The sequence below is a fragment of the Phascolarctos cinereus genome, unplaced genomic scaffold (genome assembly GCF_003287225.1).
Source record: "Phascolarctos cinereus isolate Bilbo 61053 unplaced genomic scaffold, phaCin_HiC Scaffold_726;HRSCAF=1367, whole genome shotgun sequence".
Taxonomy (NCBI): domain Eukaryota; kingdom Metazoa; phylum Chordata; class Mammalia; order Diprotodontia; family Phascolarctidae; genus Phascolarctos; species Phascolarctos cinereus.
In genome coordinates, this window is record NW_027556098.1 from 145,865,204 (window position 1) to 145,882,772 (window position 17,569).

The window sequence follows — 17,569 nt, forward strand, 5'->3', positions numbered from 1 at the left end:
AGGTACTTAATCTATCCTTGTTAAATTGAATTAAATGAAGAAACAAAGGCCCAGAGAGTCAACACTGTTCATAGTTGACAGAATAATCCAGGGCTCTGATTTCTGGTTTGATTAACTATACAATGTTTGTTGGTTCCCTGTGTGTCCCAGGACTTCCTAAGACTGTGAGAATGAATGAAATGAGGTTATTGAAGTAATTTTTCTTTGGTTTGCTTTGAAAAAGAAAGCTGTACCATGGGTTTGCAGTACAGATTAGGCTTGGGAAATATGACTCTATATCCTAGGTTTTCATTTCCTGTCTGGACAATTTATCCCCTAAAGTATGCTTCACAGACACATTTTTATTCCTCACTGAATCTGCTAGGTTCTGCTCCCTTCCTTCAGATCTTCCTCTTTCTTCTGTCTTCTTTCCCTTTTTCTTCTCCCACTTTTCCTTTCCTTTGTTTCTCTCCTCTTTCCAAGGTCTTTATCCCGGTCTTATTCCTCTTTTTCCCCTTCAATACTACCTCCACCACCATCCCCGCCCCATCTCTTCAGGTACTTGAAGTTAGAAGACTTGAGCAAGTCATTCAGCATCAGTTTCCTTATTGAAGGAGTTGAATAAACCAATTTCTGTGATCCTTTCCTGCTCTGACATTCCATGTTTCAATGAATTCCTGTCTCTTCTCCTCTCTCTTCTTTCTCCTCTTTTTTCCTCTCCTCTCTGTTCTTTTCCTTTTTCTCTCTTTACCCTGAGATGTAGGTAGGGAGTAGTTATCCCTGTGAGGGACACATAAGGAAACTGAGGTACAGACAATGAGGTGATTTGCCTAAAAATAACAAGAGGAGGAACAGACACAGACATAGCTGGAAGTGGCTGCTCAGTTGTAGAGTCTCCCTTTTCAGATATCAGTAATTTTTCTGGACATGCAATTGGGGGAAGAGGAAAGGAGAAAGGAGGGTCTTCATAAGAGGCCGCATGTACTGTAATGGAAAAAAAAAGCACTGGGTTCAAATCCCAGCTCTACTACTTATTACCTCTGTGAAGTCACTTCGTTTCCTCGGGTCTCAATTTACCCTCCTGTATAGTGAAAGGTTTCAGGCTAGATTGAGCCCCAGGATCTCTTCTGGCTCTAAATCTTGTGCACTGAATCTCCTTCAAGGCTTGGAGAGATGTTGGCTGAGACAGCTTGTGCCACCGACAGCTCCATTCCCTTGGGAGATTGATTGTCCTGCAGGAAAAGGCCCCATAATTTCGCCCTCCGCGCTCCCACCCTCCTAGGCTCTCGGCAGTCATTACTTGTTGATAGGTTGAGCCCGCTGCAGTGACTGGCCTCTGACGTCTCTTGGCTGTGTTCCTTATCGATGGGCCAAAAGGAGGAACTGAACAGCGGCCGCTGGAGCCCGCGCAGCCGCGGAGTCCCGAGTCCCAGCGCTGCAGCTGGGCGCCGCCTGGGGCTGAGGCATGCCACCTAGGACCGAGTCGTACTCTCTCAGCCGGGGAGCAAGGTGGGGAAAAAGTGAACTCATGTGAACAGCTGGGGGTCAGGTAGCAGTTGTCCATGACCTCCTCCCGGGGATGAGACTGGCTGCGTATGAAAGTCTGCGGTCACCACCATGCAGAACTGCAGCCTGTGGGTGATTTTCTTTTCGTGGGCTGCGCTAACCGTGAGTATCTTCATCTCTTTCCTCAGTCAAAGATGACACCCCAACCCACCACTGCGCCCCTGCCCAGACACACACCGTAAGAAGAGGTCTGTGGAGACTTCGTAGTTAGTTAATCCATCCAAACTCCTGCTCGGCAAATTTCAGCCCTGCAGACTGGACAGGAAGCACCGGGCTGGTAAAGTTGGGAAATTCATTTGGGAAACTTTTAGCACCCAAAGTAGTTTTAAATATGGATGAAAAGAAAAGCCTTCTAACGTTTGGTAGTTTGAAACTAGCGCAGTTTGACAGGCTACAACACTACATGCCCCTATTCACTCCTCCATTTCTCCCTTTTTTTCCTCGCCTTTGTCTTTTCTCTCCACCTCTTTTCTGCTTGCTCTGCTTTACCTCCTCCTTTTTAATTTTCTCCCTTCTTTTATCTCTCCCTTTTTCCTGTTTCTCTATCTCTCCCCTTCTCTTTGCTTCTCTCTCCCTCCCCTCATTTCTTACTAAATCCTTCTGTCAGATTGACTTGCAGCCTTCAGGGCAACATTCAGCCTCTACAAATCTGGTCCAAGAAGCAGGAAGAAAGGATGAGAAAGCCCAGGATAAAGTGGAGGAACGCTTGTTTCTTCTTCAGAGATGAGATTATTTGCTTTAATGTGTGGATTTTGTTAGCCAAAGGGATTAATCAATGCCAGTGAAATCTAACCAATAGTTCTCCATTCACTGGCCCCCAGCTTACAGATCTATCTCCCCAACTCTGGATAGCACTGAAATCAAAATTATTTCCAGAATGAAGATTACTTTCTATTCAGAAAAGTCCCTAAAGTAGAAGAATCTATGTAGTAGTACCTCAGAACCCTGAGGAACGTTTTTCTTGATATTTCACTGATAATCCTCTTGCTGTGAATTATGACCTTGCCTCTTCTATGGATGAATATGAGAGAAACCCCACAGGGCCAACTCAATCAATAACCTCAATGTCAATTTCTATGCCAGGAATTTTTTTTTTTTTTAGCTGGCATGTCTGTGACATTCTTGCAGAAGTCAGTCATGCAAAGCTGTTCTGGTTAATGTTTTAAGCTCACCTGAAGTCTTCATTACGCTCACTGCCAAAGGCCCACCACCTCCCATCCCCACTTTTCAATGAAAATGGAAGGAGGTTACCGTAACACTTCTACACACACACACACACACACACACACACACACACACACACACACACACACACTCAGAAGCACAAATAAATAAGCAAACAACAACAATACCAGCAACAACAAAATAACTACTATGGATGATTTGGGGTGATTCAAAACAGCAAAACCCAATTGGTAAGTTAAAACTGAACAATGGTTTGTCCTAATCAGTGTGACATTTGGTAAGGAAGCATCTTTAACCTTGTGCCTTCACATCTACTTCTTGCCTGTTTGTAGCAGGCTTCCTACTATTGGAGAGTAGTCAGTTATCTCTAAGCAGTCAGGTTTAGAAATTCAGGATTAAAGGGATCTATGAATACGGAAAAATTCAAAGAAATAAGGGAAAAGATATCTGAAGTGATAAACACTGAATAAAGCTGAACCATACCCAAACACTACTGCTAGATAAATGAAGACCACTTTAAACAGAAACAAAGCTCAGCTAAATTAAAAAAAACCACCAAAACATCTGATGACATTGACAATAATTTAGAAAGTGGGCATGCTTCCTTTTAACAAACAATAAATTACTAAGCTGTAGGGCTGTATTATTCCCTCTCATGATCCCTCATTTAGAATGTTTTGGGCAATCATACATTATGAGAGATGTTATTGAAAGCACATTGGGGACTGTATCAATAAAAAGGAAAAATAATCAGACCTTTTCTTTCAGTATAGAGGAGGTGAATAAGATATGAGACCAAGGCACAGTTTTAGTTTTATCTCAGGGCTGAAAAACAAATCTGTATTATGTCAGGAATAGCTTCCAGACCAAATTATAAGATGATGCCTTTATCTTCATAGGGAATCAGAGCTGGAAAGGACATTTAAAATCATCTGAACACCCACCTACCAACATTTTATATATGAAAAAACCAACACCCGGGAACCTGAAGTGCTCAGCCACTAATTGTGATCTTGAGCAAGTACCCAAATACTATTTCATTCCTTTGGGCTTCTATTTTCATGTGTATAAAGTGAGAGTGTTTGGATTAAATTATAGCAAGGATCCTTCTAGGCAGGTTCAGCACCCAGATCTTCTGCTCCAAGTTCAGTGCTTATTCCACTATGCCACCTAATTTATTATAACAGCTTATCTAACTCTATGGGGGAAATTTTGCATTTATTCATATATCATTTTATTATTTAATGGTTTCATGTATGATTAAATTATTTACCCAACTAGATTGTGAACTCCTCCAAGGCAGGGACAGTGCTTTACACTTATTTATATTTCCCTCATTGCCTAGCATAGAGATCATGCTTAATAAAGAATGGCTGAATTGAATGGAAAGTTCCTTTGTTGTTTTTGTTGAGTTGCTTTCAGGCTCTCTGTGACCCCATTTGGGTTTTTTTTTTTTAGCAAAGGTACTGGAGTGGTTTGCCATTTCATTCTCCAGCTCATTTTACAGATGAGGAAACTGAGGCAAATGAGGTTAAGTGACTTGCCAATAAGTGTTTGAGGCTGGATTTGAACTCAGGTCTTCCTGACTCCAGGGCTGGCTCTCTATTCACTGAACCACCTAACTGCCCCAGAAAATTTCTTAGTCTTCACTGTCGTACAGTGGTTTAGGGAGTTCCCGTATCCTACTGCTCATTTACTTTTTTCTTTCCCCTTTGGGGGAATAAGGCAGCTAGGTAGCACAGTGGATAGAGGACTGGGTTTGGAATCAGAAAGACTCATTTTCATGAGTTCAAACCCAGCCTCAGACATTTATAAGCTCACCCTGGGAAAGTCATTTAACTCTGTTTGGCTCAGTCTCTTCATCTGTAAGGTGAGTTGGAGAAGGAAATGGCAAACCACTCCAGTATCCTCGTACCAAAAAAACCTCAAATGGGGCTACAAAGAGTCTGAAATGACTGAACAACACCCCCCCCAAAAAAAAAAAGGTGAGGGGGGAAGAATAGGGGTTTTTAAAAAAACAAAATAATTTTTAGAATACTTTGAGAATTGGGAGGATCCATGTGGAGTCACTGCTCACCTCCCCCCAATCCCAACAACAAACCAGGGCTGGGAATCCTTTCCAGCAGAGCACCAGAGGCAAAGTTTCCTTGGTCAAACTAGATATCTTTTTTCCAGAAGAGACAATTATAGTAATTCACTTCCCAAGGAAGAAGGAAAGGGCAAAGTAGGGTAAGAATGTCATGTAGATATTCAGGATGAGAATAGCTTAAAATGTCCTCCATATTTTGTTTGGGTAGATATTGGACTGGAGGACTGCTAAGATCCTGTCCAATTCTAAAATTCTCTAATTTTGTGATTTCCAAGCTACTGCTGCTCCTCAGGTAAAAAATAACAAGTTGTTTGGTTTTTTTTTTTTGGGGGGGTGGGGAGTGTGAATAGCCGGTGCTTGTCAAATCATGAAGAAACACATAGAAGTAATTAATACAGGAAAACCACTTATAAACACTAATATAATGACTAACTGCTGCCAAGGGGTGGTTAAGTCCAAGAACCTTGGGAATAGCAGCAGCTTCCCTGCCCCTCTCTCCTCTAAGATCCCGGGCCTGGCTTCCAGTCTATTCCCTACGTTGGTTAACTGGAGAAAGAGCCTTTGCAGCAATTGGATCTAGCTACTTCTACCAGGTGCAGCAGCCAGACTCTCCACCTGCCATAGCTCTTGAAGATCTGGAAAACAATGTTCTCAGCAATTAAACTTCTTAGTACTGTCAAATGCCTCGATGTCTGAAACCCAACAAACTTTATTAATGGAAATGATATTAAAGAAGATGCATTACCAGACGCCTTACTGCTGCACCCCAAGGACCACAAAGCCTTTTTATATGATTTGCATCTGAAACCTTCTATATGTGTTATCTCTCCTATTAGAATGTGAGCCCCTAGAATGCAAGCAAGAGCTAATCCTTGCTCTGCTTTTCTATTTGTGTGCCCAGTGTTTGCCCATAAGTGTGTATCCTTCCTTCCTCCCTCCCTCCCTTCCTTCTTTCCTTCTTCTCTTCTTCCCTTCCTCCCTTCCTCCCTTCCTTCTTTCATTCCTTCCTCCCTCCCTCCCTCTTTTTCTTCTTTTCTTCCTCTCTTCCTTCCTCTCTCCCTCTTTTCCTTCCTTCTCTTCCTCTTTCCTTCTTTCCTTCATAGGCCTAGCACCTGCTTAAATTGGGTTTTGGTGGACTTATCTTGTATGCATTAGCTTGATATATGACATATCTTTGTAATAACAATCCTGTATTATCATAGGATTCAACTGTAATATTGATAATGTGATTTTGGGAGAACATAAAATAATTGAAGGACTTTAGTGTTTGCTGTTTGGGAAACAAATAACAAAATAACTCATGATAATTCAATCGATGTAAGCTTTCCAAAACATTTGCCTCACAACAACCTCGTGAAGTAGATATTAAAGAAGCCAGCTTAGCTACTTTTATTTTTAAATTGTCTTTTTCCTCTGTCTTGAAGCCAAGCACGTATTTCAGTACTCTTGCTCTTTCTCCCATTTCTCCCATATATTCCTGTGCCCTGGAAGATGTTGCCCAGCTGTTAAAGTCTGCCTACTCTAAGTGACATTGATGTAACCTTTAAGTTCATGTCCTTGTCCAAGTAACTGCTTGTATTTTATAGCTGGATGCCTAGATACCTTGGAAGAATCTGGATCTATTCATATCCCAAGCTCTCTTCAGCTTAATACATTATCTCCCTGTTTGCAGGTGTACATAAGATGCTTTGATTCATTAAGCTGTTGAAAAATGCCTGGCATGAATGAATGAATGGGCAATTGTTTAGTTTTTACTACATACAAAAAAGTGGTGGGAATAAAAATAGAATATTAAGACAGTCTCTGCTCACAAGGAGCTTATATTCTAATGGTGGTAGTGGTGGTAGGGAACAGCATATGTTTAATTTGCAAGTCAAATGGAAAGATCTCACAATTTTTAGGGTGTGGCAGCAAAGCAGACGGTAATGAGTCTTTCTTAATGTAATTTCCATATAAAATCATGTCAGGTTTTTTTTTCTCCCAATATTGAACCACCTGATAGTGCCAAGGACATTGATGACAAAAACTTTCTTTCCTGGGTCTTGAGTAACTTTGACTGTGGCCACAGAAGCAGTCTCCAGGTTGCATATCCACAGGGGCTACTTTCTGGGATGATGGGGGCTAGGCTGGAAGCAGGACAAGTTTCTTGGGGGTGCTGTCACTCCTGGAGCTCTTAGGCTTACCTTTAGAGAAAAGGAGAGAGGTAACATGGTATAAAAACAGCTAATATTTATACTATGTGCTAGGCACTGTGCTAAGTGCTTTACAATTATTATCTCGTTTGACCCTCACAACAACCTGGGAGGGAGGTACTATTATTATCCTTATTCTACAGATGAGGAAAATGAGGCAGATCGAGATGAAATGACTTACCCAGAGTCACACAGTAAGTGTCTGAGGTCAGATTTTAACTTATGCCTTCCTACCTCTAGACCTAGCGCTCTAACCACTGTACCACCTTTTGCTGTCTAATAGATAGTGGCTTCCAAGCCAGGAAAATAAAGATTAAAATTCTACCTCTGATACATATTGTCTGTGTGACCCTGGCTAGGACAGCTGGGTGGTGCAATGAATAGAGCACTGGGCCTGGAGTCAGAAAGGTGAGTCCAAATCTAGCCTCAAACACTTACTAACTGTGTGACCCTGGGCAAATCACTTAACCCTTATTTGCCTCAGTTCATCATCTGTACAATGCGGACACACTGAAGAAGGAAATGGCAAACCACTCTAGTATCTTTGCCAAGAAAATCCCTAGTCTATGGGATAACAAATAGTTGGACATGACTGAATGGCTGAACAACCACAGGTGAGACCCTGGGCAAATCCCTTGGCCTCTCAGTGCTCTAAACTAGTGGTGTCAAACTCAAATAGAAATAGGGGCCACCAGACCAAACATAAGGATCCCTGTGTGCCACAGTACTGACTTAGAAAAACCACATGATTTTATATATATTAAAAAGAGTGTGCACATTTATTTGTTAACACAGCAACACAATAGATTCAGCAAGGAACCTATGATTTCGGGGCATTCCAGTGAAGGTGCCAATGTACACTGAGTGAGAGAGTTTCTTCATCTGGAAGCTCTGTGTTAAAACTGTATCTTATTCTGGTCTCCCTGACCACTGCTGCTAGCCTTCTAGCTGGTATAGTAAGTTTATAAGTAGCCAGTATATTTTATTTTTAAATATTTATTTATTTGTTTGGTTTTTTGTTTATTTATTTATTTATGGCTAAGCAATGGGTTAAGTGACTTGCCCAGGGTCACACAGCTAGTAAGTGTCATGTCTCTGAGACCAGAATTGAACTCAGGTCCTCCTGACTCCAGGGCGGTGCTCTATCCATTGCACCACCTAGCTGCCCCCATAAGTAGCCAGTATAAAAGGGCATTTGAAGGAAATAAGATCGCAAAGGGGAACCTGAAAGTCACATACAAATTGTCCCCAAAATCAAAGGAACATAATTTGCAAGTTGTATCATATACTTACCAAAATTCACTTCCTGGTAATATGTGCTGAATCAGCAGAAGCCATCCAAGCAAGGCTGGCAGGGCCACCTGGTTCTGTCACAGGTAAAACACAGACAAATTCCAGACCACGGTAAAGACCAGCAGTTCACCAAAGGTGTGGATAATTTTGAGATGTTGTGAGCATGTTAACTTTAAAGTTTGACTGACAATTTTGAAATGATTTAGATATGTTAGTGAACTAACCCCAAGGTGGCACAGATAGGAATTAGTCTGTTCTCCCAAAAGACCTGTAAAAATGAGCTCAAGCTCCTGCCTCTGAGCAGTCTTCTCTGTCCATCAAGTCCATGCTACTCTAGTATCTCAACTCCAATCCAGGGTTACAAGAGTGAGACTCTCTGCCTTTCCCCCTTCCCCCTTTTGCCCCATGCTACCTGTGCCATCTTCCTCTGTACCCCTTTTGCCATTTGTCCCTGTACCCTCGCTGACTTATTAAAGTGCAATTGCAGCCCTATTTCCCACTACCATGGTGGGCTTTCCTGGCAAGTATCCAAAGAACCAGCCATGCCAGCCCCCATTTCATAAGTTAATTATCAATTCAAGCTCCCTGAAATCATGGGTTTGGTCACTATATATGTGTTTGTCTGTCGATCAACATTTCCATTTATCTTTAATTATTCTTGCCTTTGAAAACTCTATCCTTGTTTTCTGAAAGAAGTTTGTGGGTTTTCATTTTATCCCTCTTTTTAAAGTTTAACACAACGTGCCTTTTCAAATAACCAATTGTCCATGATAATTAAAAATTATAATAACAATAATAATAGCTATCATTAACATAGCACTTTAAGGTTTGCACAGCACTATCTCAGTTGATGCCCACAACAATCCTGAAAGGTAGGAGAACTGAGTCTGAGTGAGATTACATGACTTGCCCAAGGTCATGCAGATTTTGTCTGAGTCAGGAATTGAATACAGGTCTTTCTGACTCGGAAGTCCAGCACTCTGTTCGCTATGCCCTCGAGCTGCCTAAAGATTTGATTTTAGTCTATGTAACATCATGGAAAGCTCTAGTTATTTCATGGGTTGTGAAAAAAAAATTCTGACTACTCCTCCCCATCCAAATTTATTTTAAATATAATCTCTTTACTTCCACTAAAGACCTACTCTCACACCTAGTCATTGGGTGGAGGTGACCCTGGTTTCTCAGACTTTGCCATCAGAATGCAAGCTTTGGCAGGCCCTGTTAAAACAGTTTCTAGTACAAGGTCGGGGAGAGTTGTGTGTCTGTCATCTTGGGACCAGCAGGGTTAAGTTTCTAGATGTTCATCAGCAGAACACTGGCCACCAAATGATGTACTGATGACTACATTTTTTTGGCCACTGAAATTAATGTGGAACTAATTTTTTAAGTATTGAGGAGAGGGAAAGAGGTGGGATGGAAATTTTCATCCAGATTAGTGTAGAGTTTGCCTAGACCATTTAAATTATGATCCTTTGTAGCAAGGAAACATTAAATATCTTAATTAGAAGAAATAAATATGACAAATAATACTATTAGGGAGGGGAGAGAGGGAAAGAAGAGTAGTTGTTACCAAACCAAACAAAGGTATCAAAATTACCCATATTTAAACTGATCACTGCTCTGGAAAACTCCTAGTTTCTAATATCATTTATAGGCATTTCCGCAGGGATAGACCCTCTAAGAACAAAAGAAATAAAATTCCATTCTCTGTTCATCTCCTTTTGGCATCTCACGGATGACCCTGCTAAAAAACCAAATCAAGTATTCTGGATCAGAACTACTTTCTCTTCCCTTCTCCCCTCCCTATCACCTAATTTAAATGCTTGTTACTATACTTTAACAATTTAAGATTACATTCCACTGACCTTCACTCAAGCTCACCTGGAGAAGCACATAAGCCACGGAAAAACCCATAATGATTAGATCCTATCAGTCTGATGATTACATGACAAACAAAAGGCTGGCTGTAACCAAGACCATAAGAACATCAAATTACTCTTTGAGGTTATACCTACAGTACATCCAGTCCAAGTTTCTGTCTCACAAGGCATTCTGGGCAATATTTTATTGTCTTCATTCCATCACTAATTGTTAGCTTACTTAATTAAATGTGAGAAGTGAATAAGGGCATACTTAAAACATCTCTACTTCCACTAAATTGTTCCAGTGTTTGTATATTTGGCTAAATTCTTCCAGTATCTTTTTAATCACTAAAACTTTATAGAACAAATTCCATAAATTTATTTCATATTGTACAAATTAGTATTATGTTTTGATTTGTCATAAAACCACCATGTTTTAAGTGTCAAGGGAAGCCCCACCATTCTAGTATTTTAAGATTTGGCAAATCAAATCTGGTTCACTAATTTTTGTGATTTTGTAGACTTCAATCATTTCTTTTCTAATTCTTGAACTTTAAAGAAACTTTCTTTTCCAAATAACTATTCAAGTTTCAATGATAAAGGAAATAAAGCTCCCTCAAAAAAAGAAAAGAAAAATAGCAACATCATTCTATCTCAGTTCATTAGTATAATGAAATTTTTTTTATATGCTTTGCTTAGAATCAAAAGAAACCTGAGTGTGAATTTTACCTGTGATACTTAATAGATGTGTCACCTTTGGGAAGTCAGTCTATTTGAGCCTCATTTCCTCATATGTAAAATGGAGATAATAACTCATGTAATACCTACCTCACTGGATTGCAGTGAAGTTCAAATGATAAAATGTATGTGAAGTGCTCTTAAACTGAAAGTGCTATATAAAAGTCAGCTGTATTAATGTAAATTGTGTAAGTTTATTAGTGTAAATGTAGGAAATCACTCTGGGGTAGAGTGTAGTAAGGGCAGCCTCTAAGGATAGGCATGTAAAAGTCAGCAGTCACAGATTTAGAGCTAGAAGGAACTTAGAAGTTATCTAATCATCTGGACAAAACCACCCAAGTATTTTTTTTAAACACTCGTGTAGAGATTATTTTCGTGTTCAATCACAGATGTAAGTGAAAACCAATCAATTGTTAAAACATACCAAGCTCTGTTTGGGCTAGCGCTAAACTGAATTCTCCAGTAGGGACTGTGATAATATATTGCCCATATCCACTAAAGGATTACCTGGATTTTCATCAATTCAAGTATCACATTCTACTATCTTTTGAATGTGGTACTCAAGTACCATGAAAGCTAAAAAGAAAGTGAAGACAGAGTTCCTACCCAGAAAAAGCATAAAATTGTGTTGAGGAGACAAAATTATGATGTATCACAATGCAAGATGACACATTACTGAGTTCAGATTTGAGGCTGCAGACAGTAAGTATTCCAAGAATATAGAGAAGAAAAAGGATCAGTATGGTCTGTGTAAGCAGAGAAGGTTTAAGGGAGAAGGTGAGAATAGGTACGGTCAGGATGAGGAGAAGGGTCTCTCAAAAGCAGTAGGGCTGAGGACCATTCCAGGTCTATAAAGGTCCTTCACCAGTAAGAGCAATATTGTAACAATAATTCACTATGAGACTTAACTACTTGATCCAAGACTCATGATGAATGGACTCATGATGAGAAAATGCAATCCACCTCCAGATAGAAGACTCTGAGTGGATATTGAAGCAAACTTTTTGGATGTCATAGTTTTAATACTTTATTTTTTGTTTTTAGCATATTTTATTTCATTAAATATTTCTCAGTTAAGTATAAAAAGTTTTAACATTCATTTTTAAAAATTTTGAGTTCCAAATTCTTTCCCCTTCTCCCCCCTCCCTGGGAAGGCAAACAATTCGATATCAATTATACATGTAAAGTCATGCACAACATTTCCATATTAGCCATGTTGCAAAAGAAAACACAACCACTACTACCACCCCCAAAATAAAGAAAGTAAAAAGGTGTGCTTCAATTTGCATTCAGACTCTGTTAGCTCTTTCATCATTAAGTCCTTTGGGATGGTCTTGGATTGCTGAGGATATCTAAATCATTCCCAGTTGATTATTGTATAATATCGATTGCTATTATTATGTACAATGTTCCCCTGATTCTGCTCACTTCATTTTGCATCAGTTCAGGTAAGTCTTCCCAGGCTTTTCTGAAACCATCCCCTTCATCATTTCTTATAACACAGTAATATTCCATTATAGTCACATACCAAGATATTAACACTTGATGAAGGTGATAGATCTCTCACCTACCACATGGCCTACTCTCTCACAACCACTCCCACCACTGCCACTATGCCAACCAAAGTCTGGGCAGAAAGTCTTTCCCCTGCAACTACATATAAAAAAGAATCCGGCCCAAAGAAGAAGCATTAATGTTATGCTAGCGCCTTGGAGTATATGAGAAATACATCGATAGAAAAAAAGTCAGCTTGGATGGTCTTGGGAGATGGGGAATGTGGAGAATTAAGAAGAGAATGGGGCTGAGAGTCAAAAAGTCCTAGGTTCAAATGACAGAAGGCAGACTGGGCAGATTTAATCCAGACTCTCTCCCATGCAGGAAAACAACCATAGGAACTGGAATGGGAAGGGATCTTACAGACCATCTAATTCAGCATCCTCCTTTTATAGATGAGGAAAATGAGGCCCAGAGATAGGGCTTGATTTTCTCAAGATCACATTGCTAGCAAACAGAATTTGAACGCAGACCTTCTAACTTCTAATTCCATGTTTTTCCCACTATACCACACTCTTTTTGATCCATCTTTCTGGATTGACCAAATGTTCGAATACAATCTGGATTGTGCCTAATCTCAAATAATCTGCTCATAAGGTTATACTCTACTTATATGTAAATATGAATAAATGGGACTAATAGGGAGAATTAGAAAGCTTCTGGGGAATTCACATCTAGCAAAATGATGAAGTCTTCCGGTGACAACCTGAGTAAAGAAGAGCCAGGAAGTTGTCCTTTTGTTTCCCATCTTTTCTGCCCATTCCCCTCTCCCCTCTCCCCCATTCCCAGTCTCTTGCAGAACTCCCTCCTAAAACTTAATCTATGTAGGGTACATCCAATTTTCTCTCAGATTGTCCTGGAACAGGGGAAGTGGTTCAATGTTTAAGTTCCCGAGAGCTTGTCTGCATACAGAGTAAACAAAGGAAGTTGAGATGTCAACAAAACTGAAATGGAAAAGATTAAGTGCTAAAAGTTAGTTTTGAGTGTCTGTAGAGATGACGACAAAGTAAGTACTTAATTGGAGTAGGTGTCACTGACCCACTTAAAAATAAGATTTGCTCTGGACAGGTCTTACACCTTACTTTCCTCTGGGCACTCTGCCATCCCATGACAATGGACTCCATGCTATTTATTGCACAAGCCATTCCATCTTCCAATTCCCTGACATTTTCACTGTCTTCCTTCATGTCCCAGCTAAAATCCCACCTTCTGCAAGTAGTCTTTCCTGATCTCTGTTCATGTTAGTGCCTTCCCTCTGCTCATTGTCTTCAGTTTATCCTATATCTAGGATATCTTGTTTGTACATAGTTATTTTCATGTTGTCTCTCCCATTAGACTGTAAGCTCCTTGAGGGCAGGGATTATATTTTGTCTTTCTTTGTATCCTCAGCATGCTTAGCACAATGCCTGACATACTTGTTTTTGTTGTTCAGTCATATCCCAACTCTTTGTGACCCCATTTGGGGTTTTCTTCACAAAGATGCTGGAGTAGCTTGCCATTTCATTCTCCAGATTATTTTACAGATGAGGAAATTGAGGCAAATAGGGTTAAATGATTTGTCCAGAGTTGCACAGCTAGTAAGTTTCTGAGGCCAGATTTGAACTCAGGTCTTCCTGACTCCAGGCCTAGTGTTCTATTCACTGCCACCTAGCTGCCCCCATACTAAGGCACATACTAAGCCCTTAATAAATGCCTGTTGACTTGACAGACCCCAGTTTGGATAACAGAGTCCTTCCCAGGGACATTGACTACATAATGGAGGATAGTAAACTGGTCATGTGATATAAAAATAGTAATCAGTATATTTGACTTTGGAAATTACAGGTTGGTGCTCCTCCTCCTGTCTGTGATGTGCTCCGAGAGCTGCAGAGGGCCAAAGACCAGTGCCTTCAGGAACTGTCAAAAGAAGGGAAGAACAACTCTGAAAATGAGCAGCCCATATCAGGTACAGGGCAAACCACTGTCACATTATTCCTTTGCATTTAGCCAGTGCATTGGCTCCATGTAGATAATTTACCCAAATGGACATCCTTCTGATCAAGTAATCTTACCTTATCGTCTTAAAAGGATGCAGTTGGGTAATCTATGCCAAATACTTTGTTCATATAGCCTATGTAGGAGCAGCCTCAGTTTTTCTCATAATACAATTTCTGCAAAAGTATTCCCATTAAGTTGGTGATTTTTTTTTGGGTGAGGCAATTGGGGTTAAGTGACTTGCCCAGAGTCACACAGCTAGTGAGTGTTAAGTATCTGAGGCCAGATTTGAACTCAGCTCCTCCTGACTAGAGGGCTGGTTCGATATTCACTGTGCCACCTAGCTGCCCCCAAGTTGATGATTTCTGAAAAGAAAAAAGAGAAAGGTGATAGGTCTTCCATCTACTATACCTACTTCCTTGTCACAACACCATTGCCATTCCAGTCAAAGTCTAGACAGAGATGCTTTTCTCTGAAGCCACAAATAAAAAGAACAAGGTTTAAAAATAAGAGGTCTCAATGCCTGCACCCACTGAAATGTATGCAAAATATATTGATAGAGCAAAAGTCAGCTTGGGTAGTCATAGGAGACAGAGGTGGTATGGAGAACTGGATAGAGTTCTGGACTTGTAATCAGGAAATTCCAGATTCAAATGTCACTTCTGATACTAGCTGTGTGACCGTAGGCAAACCGTTTAACTTCTCTGACCAACAGTTTCTTCATCTGAATAATTACCTCAGAGTGTTATTGTAGGCTCAAATGGAATCTATGTAAGGTGCCTTGCAAACTTGAAACTGCTAGTGCCCCCCACCCCAGTTACTTTGTACTTATTATTTATTTATTTATATGTGGATAGGTTGTTTCCCTTACAAAATGTAAGCTTTTTGACGTCAGGGATTTTATTTGTCTTTGCCTCCCCAGAACCTATCACAGAGCCTAGTATGCAGTGGGTACTTAATAAATAACATAAATGTCAGATATTATTGTTATTATGTCTACTAACAAAGTAATATAGTGAAGTATACCATTAATCCAAAAATAATCCTGCCTTTGACACTTACTAGCTGTATGACCCTGGGCAAGTCACTTCATCACTTTGAGTATCATTTTTTTCATCCATAAAGTGAGGACAAGAATATCTGTACTTACTTTATAAAGATGTTATAAGGTCAAAATGAGTTATATATATAAAACTCATATAACATACATATATATAACTATATACATATATATAATTAACGTATATATGTATATAAAGTGCTTTGGAAATTTTGAAGCATTTTCAAAGTGCTGGTTAATATTAATTTGACAAATCTGGTGTGTGAGTTTGGGGAGGGCCATATCCTCTCACCAGGCAGGAAGAAGGGGTGCAATGATTGCCATGCTAGCCCTGTTCTTCTCACTCCCAGACTCAGTTGCCATATCCTCAAGAGATCTCCAAATTTATGAAACCTATCTGAGCCCCAGACCTTCCCCTAAAAAAAAAGTAGCCTGAGAGAGCACACACAGGAACTTATAGACAAAGATTAAAATTCCAGTTGCTTTTCTTGCTCTCCAGATGTGACATGGCAAGAGAGCACCATCTGAGGTGAGTGTCCACTCTCACCCAAAACACTTGGCAGCTTGAATTTCCTTCCTTAGGTGCAGAATAGATGACTAAACTGCTCAGAAATGAACCGTTTGGAGAGGGCAGCTGAGGGAAAGGAGGATGCTATTGGGGAAGATTGAGAGAGGCAGGTTAGTGTTTGGACTCCAGAAAAGTCACAGGAAGTCCCAATTGTGGAGCTGTCACTGAGCCCAGGCACACTTATCACAAATAAAAAATTAATTCTTCTCCTATTCTAGGTTGTTTAGTTTTGCCCAAGGCCTTTCTCTTTTTTTTTTTGTGAACTTCTCAGGGTCACCCTAATAATTACTTGGCTGGCTATGCTGGGCAATTTATAACTGTGCCCCAGAGCACACACAGGAGCCTTCTCAGTTCTACTCCCTTCGGAGCAGGGTATTGTAATTCAACCCAATTCAGGTCAACAGACACCTTTTGTGTGCATAGGAATGCACTGTCCTAGGTGCTGGGAACACAAAAATAGAAGATGACATAGTTCCTGCCTTCAAGAATCTTATAGTAGCTAACACTGATATTGTAAAAAGCAGCTAGGTGGCCCAGTGGGTAGAGAGTTCTGCACTTGAAGTCAGGCAAAGCCACCTCAGACCCTCACTAGCTGTTTCATGTTGGGCAACTCTCTTAAATTTGCTCAGCCTCAGTTTCTTTATCTGTAAAGTGGGAATTAATAATAGCATCTACCTCACAAGGCTGTTGTAAAGATCAAATGAGATAATACATGTAAAGCACCTTGCAAACCTTAAAGCACCATGTAAAAGCTAACTATTTATAATAATATAATTTTAATTATCATTGTTATTATTATTAGAGATTGCACACATTAACTCACTTGAGCCTCCCAACATTCTTGGGAGGAAGGTACAATAGGGACTATTATCCTTATTTTATGGATGAGGGAACGAAGGCTGAAGGAAGTTAAGACATTTGTTCATGGTTGTGCTATGTGTGGCTAAGGGATGGAGATAGGATTCGAACCCAGGCCTCTCCTGATCCCAAGCCCAACACTGTTACCCTTGCACCTAACAGGAGAGATGGGAAGTATACAAAACCATACAAACACAAGTTAGAGTACAGCCAGCATACTGAAGAGGTCCAAACAGAATGGCATATGGCAGCAGAGCTGGGCTTTGAAAGAAGGGAAGGATTTCAATAAGTTAAAAGTTAAAGGTTAGTTGTAAAAATTGGTTGGTTCCAGGTATTAGGGGATTAGCAAGAATAAAGGAATGGAGGGGCAGCTAAGTGGTACAATGGATAGAGCAAACTTATTGGGGGAAAAGTAATGATTATAGTTTCATACATCTGGAATTTTATATATATATATATTTCCATATATATATTTCTTTTTAAAATTTTATTTATTTTATTTTTAATTTATGAAATAAAACAAGCATTTCCTAACATAGTAGAATAAAACAAGAGGATTGAACATAAAACTGTAAATGTATTATGTACAACTTGCTATTACTGTTAAGTATATAATAAAATTATCATGTAAATTTCTTTTTTCTTCCTTCC

General features: G+C 39.9%; 1 protein-coding gene across 2 annotated transcripts in view; it reads left to right on the forward strand.

The window, feature by feature from the left end:
* Window positions 1–1,382: 1,382 nt before the first annotated feature.
* SCTR (secretin receptor) overlaps window positions 1,383–17,569 on the forward strand; it is an 80,005-nt gene continuing 63,818 nt past the window's right edge. For both annotated transcript variants that reach the window (XM_020963144.2, XM_020963146.2), the window contains exons 1-2: window positions 1,383–1,647; window positions 14,283–14,403. In XM_020963144.2, coding sequence (XP_020818803.1) covers window positions 1,597–1,647; window positions 14,283–14,403 — 172 coding nt within the window. In that variant the 5' untranslated portion in view covers window positions 1,383–1,596. The remainder of the gene's footprint in view (window positions 1,648–14,282; window positions 14,404–17,569) is intronic.